The sequence below is a fragment of the Mytilus californianus genome, unplaced genomic scaffold, assembly GCF_021869535.1.
Source record: "Mytilus californianus isolate M0D057914Y unplaced genomic scaffold, xbMytCali1.0.p SCAF_3, whole genome shotgun sequence".
NCBI classification, from domain to species: domain Eukaryota; kingdom Metazoa; phylum Mollusca; class Bivalvia; order Mytilida; family Mytilidae; genus Mytilus; species Mytilus californianus.
The window spans coordinates 118806005-118811167 of NW_026262679.1; the positions used below are offsets into that span (position 1 = coordinate 118806005).

Here is a 5163-nt window from a genome sequence, read left to right on the forward strand (position 1 = left end):
AAAAAGAAATATCGAGAAGGCAACACAAGCTAACACCGGAAACAAAAGACAAAAACCGAAAGGATCAATTGAAGTCCACAAAACCTTTCATAGAAAACTAATTTAAGTAACAAAACCCCCACCGATTACCGACGCGAATGGTAAAGCTTTCCTCTTATGTGCTAGTAGTATCGGTTTTGTATGATGTTTTCCTCTCATGTGCTAGTTGTATCGGTTTTGTATGATGTTTTAGACAAGTACAGTGCAAGATTGTTCTTTCTTTTGCGCAAGTCGTTTATTCATAGCTGATTTTGATCATATAGAAATAGGGAGATGTGATAAGATTGCCAATGAGACAACTTTCCACCCAAGTTCAAATGAAGTGGATGTAAGCAATTCTAGGCAACCGTATGGCTTCCAACAATGAGAAAAACCCTTACCGTATAGTCGGCTATAAAAGGCCAAAACATGAAAAATATGAAACAATTCAATTGAGAAAACAATTATGGCCTAATTTATAACAAAACAATTTACAAAAAACAAGTATGACAGACATGAACCAACGACAACCACTGAACTACAGACTCCTGACTTGGGACAGGCACATACATCGGGCGGGGTTAAACATGTTTGTGAGCGCTCAACCCTCCCCCTAAACTGGGACAGTGGTGTTACAGCACAACATAAGAACAAACTACCCTCCCCCTAAACTGGGACAGTGGTGTTACAGCACAACATAAGAACAAACTATAAAAATTAGTTGAAAGTGGCTTAACTCATCAGATCTCTACAAAGTACCTTTTCGCACTGGAATAACTTTTTATGTCTCCTGCATACTCCTTATATGATCTTATATGTATTTGTTTGTGAATTGGATGAACATGGGATATTCCAAATTGATTAACATTTGTTTGTATCTTATTAACTCACTTAAACCAAAATCACAGATATAATTTGAAAAAGATTGTGAAACATTCACTTTTTATTATTGTGAAAATATCATATTTGTGCGATTTACCTTCACTTATCATCGTTATTTTTTTCATTTATACATGTAGTAGCAAACATAATGTCACAATAGTTACAGTAGATAAAAACTATTTTGAAGTTTTAAAGACACATGAATGTATAAAATAAAATCTCTTATAATTAGTGCATATACTTTTTAAATAGTCGGTTGTGTTTGACTTTCATGTTGTAAATGAATAGGCAGTTGATTTTAACATAATCAAAACTGTTATCGTTTCTGCAAAACGTGTTTGTTCCAGGAGAAACATAGACTACTTTTCTGTATCTGATTTATCTAAACAATCCCTACGAGAGACTTAGTAATCATCCTCATGCGGCAAAACGTTAGAAGTTATTTCTTTGTTAATCTAGTGATGTATATTTGACCTTTTTGTTTAGCATCAGTCGGAGGGTGGCCTGTGCCAATCCACAAACGGTCATATGAATCTATAGCCATGCTATGCGGGTGCAGTATACCCACTTCAAGAGTCGACAAATTTTGGATAAAGAATCCGTGTTTGTCAATGATATGCAAAGAGTGATTGTCGATATCACAAATAATTGTTTCACCCATTTGTGTACAGCTGACATTCGTTGGTCTAAACGGCTTAAATTTGGAACTAGCTGTGAATCCAGAATATCTGAATTTTACTTCTCCGGTTTCGTCAAATGCGATTACTCGTCCTGTGGATGGATCGTATTTGTCAATTACAACAATGGACTTGTTTGTTTCGTTCACATGGCAACGATATGGCACAGTAAATAATCGAGTGCCTCTCAAATCAAACTCAAACTCAGACTTGAAAATTCCTTGTGGTGTCAATTTCAGTATTGCTCTTTTGCTATCTGCGTCGAGGTTTTGACTGTCAGATTCTACTATTCCGACGTATATTTCATGATTAGATGTAACGTGAACACAAGTTGGCAAAAGCGGGGAGAAAGTTTTAATATTTTTCAAATCTCCAAGTTTTGTCACAGCTTGCAAGCATTTGTTTTTGAAATCTGTAATATACAACAAGCTGCCATCCGCTGAAGATGTAAAATCATAAAATGTCACAGTAAATTCGTTGAGTGGAGTTGATGGTCTAGTAAGGTTGACCAGTTGAATCGTTTTGTGTTTGACGCCCCCAATGCAGACATCGACCTCACCACAAGGTGTTATAACGGAGACGGTCTGTAGTTTAGTTGGTCCTGATTTATCTATTAGTTCCAACTGAAAACTTTTCCCTGATTTTCCAGAAGCTGCAATAGAGTAGTGGAGAGATCCTATATCTCGTGAAATGTCGTCAGCTGTTTGATCCCCAGTTTGAAATACTATTTGTTCATCGACGGGTAAAGTTGATACGTATTTATCCAGTTGCTGTTTTGTGGTTATAAATGTAGTTTGTAATTGTGGAAGTTCCGCTTTATGTTGCAACATGCCGAGTTTGTCTCTGGCCTTGACAAGCTTTGTACTTTCTTTCCCAACTCTCTTCTTAGCTTCTTTAATATGTTTTTCTCTTTCTTTGTAAAACTTATCCACATCATTGTGTAGGGATTTCATATTAGCTTTGCAACTTAATATTATTTCCTCATACCTCTTTTGAATTTCTCTTTTCATTTCTCTTTTCTCCTCTACCATTTGTTTTTTGTCATCGTAAGATTTCGAAGATCCAACTTCTAATGTGATTTTCGATATCAGAGAGTCGATATTTGTTCGAAGAGTCTTATTGAATGATTCAAAACTGTCCAAATTATGTGTGAGATGTTCCATAATGGAATCTGCCGTTTTGATTCTAATGTTACAGTTGATGCAAAATAAGTCACATTGTTCCTGATTGTTGATAGCAGACGTAATTTTAAGTTTTTGCTCCTCCATCATAGAAGGACTTAGTTTATCCAGAGGTATAAGAATATGATTCTTACTTATCGAAAATTTCTCGTGAACGTTTTTACAATCACTACATTGTAATTCCAAACAGTTTAAACATTTCCATGCCACCAGATTTTCCTTTTCACAAACACTACAAAATTTTCTAACTTTCCTTTCAGTCGCCATTATTAAAGGGAATGCATATTTAACGTTTCTACATTTTACATACAATAGATATGTGTCATCTACCCTAAAATCACCAACCGTTTAATTGCAAAGTGATCGAGGATGGTTTTCTTGTTTATTCAATATTTAAGTGACTTTTAACTGTAAGTGTGTACTAGTATATCTATTCATCCAGGTCACAGGTATATCTAGAATTTCTAATTTGAGGACAAATACAACAAAACCATGTTTATGCCAGGACATAATTTACAGCCAAAACATGTAAAAATTACTTCAAAAAAATACAAAGCACAAAAGAAAAATATGAAATATTATACTTTATACACCAACGCATGTGATTCATAAATATGTCTATATGACATTCAGACAGTATGTAAACTCGTTCTAATTATACTTTTATCACAAAAAAATCTTTAATTAATAATCAATGATTCATAGTCAATTATTTCAAAATCGTAGAATCATCTTCCTGAATGGATTATGTGCCTGATGGCAAATGAAAAAAGATTAGAAAAATCCAGAAATTTCCTTCAGCTAACAAGGGAATGGAACGCAACTTGACAACACTTCCTCACATTAACTCGTGTTGTGAGTATATCTTTTTATACTCAGGTTATTTTTGGGGTTCCGATGACAAAAAATAAAATACGAATAGAAGAAGAGGCAGTGTAAAAGGTATCATAGAAGAAGAGGCAGTGTAAAAGGTATCATAGAAGAAGAGGCAGTGTAAAAGGTATCATAGAAGAAGAGGCAGTGTAAAAGGTATCATAGAAGAAGAGGCAGTGTAAAAGGTATCATAAGTCTGAGTTTAATAACTACAATAGATATTCAAGAGTCGCTGTATGCTCTTCGACGACGAACAGAACAGACTGAGAGCGTTCACATCGTATCACAAACTCATGAAAAAGACTTTAACTGAACTGGTTGTTTCTCGGACTATTTTCTATTTCAGTGAAGAATATTACTTTTCAACGGGACGGATGGAGTTGAGTGTACTCAAATAGATCCTTGTTTTTATCCTGTCCGTTTATTGGTTACCTGGAGGAAAGTTTTAAGTTATATTCCTAGCCTCTAAAACATAGCCTCGACATTGATGATGTTAACAGGAAATGAGGAGGAATGACAATCCTTCACAGAGTTCGTCTCTACCTTTAACTCTGTCATTTAATACACGTTGTTTTTAAAAACAACAAAAGAGCGAAATCCACAAACCTACCGTCGGCACGACGTTTTTTCGTCGGTACAATACATTTGTAGTTTAATAATTGAACAAATTGAATATATTAACCCGTTCTACTCTTATGATCCTAAGCCTGTTCCAATTTTTAACCAGTAGTCCGTTATCAACTTCGGCCTGTTTTATGTTTTCCCCAACTTCAGTTGTAAGGCACAAACTATTCATCTTTTTTGGGAGGCATTGCTTTGTTTCAAAATAAATTGATTGTATTGAACAAAAACTATTTGTTGCATCAGGGACAAGCAAAAAAGGTGTGTATTTGATTAAAGTTGAAAACAATGTTTGTCCCGAGAAAAAAATCATTAGCTCCCAAAAAGATGAATGGTCCGTGTCTTAGTTTATATATATGTATTATACGTATATATACGTTCTTGACTGGGTACCTTTAAAAGCTGACCTTACTACAGGAGCGTATGTCCATTGTTGAAAAAGGAGTAGGCCAAGTAAATCCCCTTTTTGGCCCCAAAGTATAGCAGTTTTACAAAGTTGTTAAAATATAAATTTTTAGCTATTTATTGGAAGGAAGAATACTTCTGTTACATAAATATGGGCTGTTTTTGACAATACAATGCACATGTATCGGGTACTAGCATCATTAAGTCATGTTAAATTACTGAAATCTTCGAAATTTTAGCATTTTGGTTAATTTTTAGACGGTTTCCGTCTGAAATGGAAGTGGCTGCATTTGTGTTAATTCTTAATATTTAAATGTAAGTTGTATTTGATGGCAATACATAACATATATAAAGGTTGAGAATGAGCACGGATGCGGCCACTTTCATTTTTGACAAAAACCATCTGAAAAGTGACATATTATGGCATATTTGATAGATGTTTCATATTTAAGCACGAATTTGAGCGTCTTTAATGACTGAATCAGTTCAAATATTTCACATAAACT

At 34.6% G+C, this 5163-nt stretch overlaps 1 protein-coding gene across 1 annotated transcript; it reads right to left on the bottom strand.

Moving 5' to 3' along the window:
• Nucleotides 1-929: 929 nt before the first annotated feature.
• On the bottom strand, nucleotides 930-3162 carry LOC127735964 (uncharacterized). The gene has a single exon (XM_052246434.1). It carries the CDS (start codon nucleotides 3023-3025, stop codon nucleotides 1340-1342), a length of 1686 nt encoding a protein of 561 aa, XP_052102394.1. The 5' UTR covers nucleotides 3026-3162; the 3' UTR covers nucleotides 930-1339.
• Nucleotides 3163-5163: the final 2001 nt, after the last annotated feature.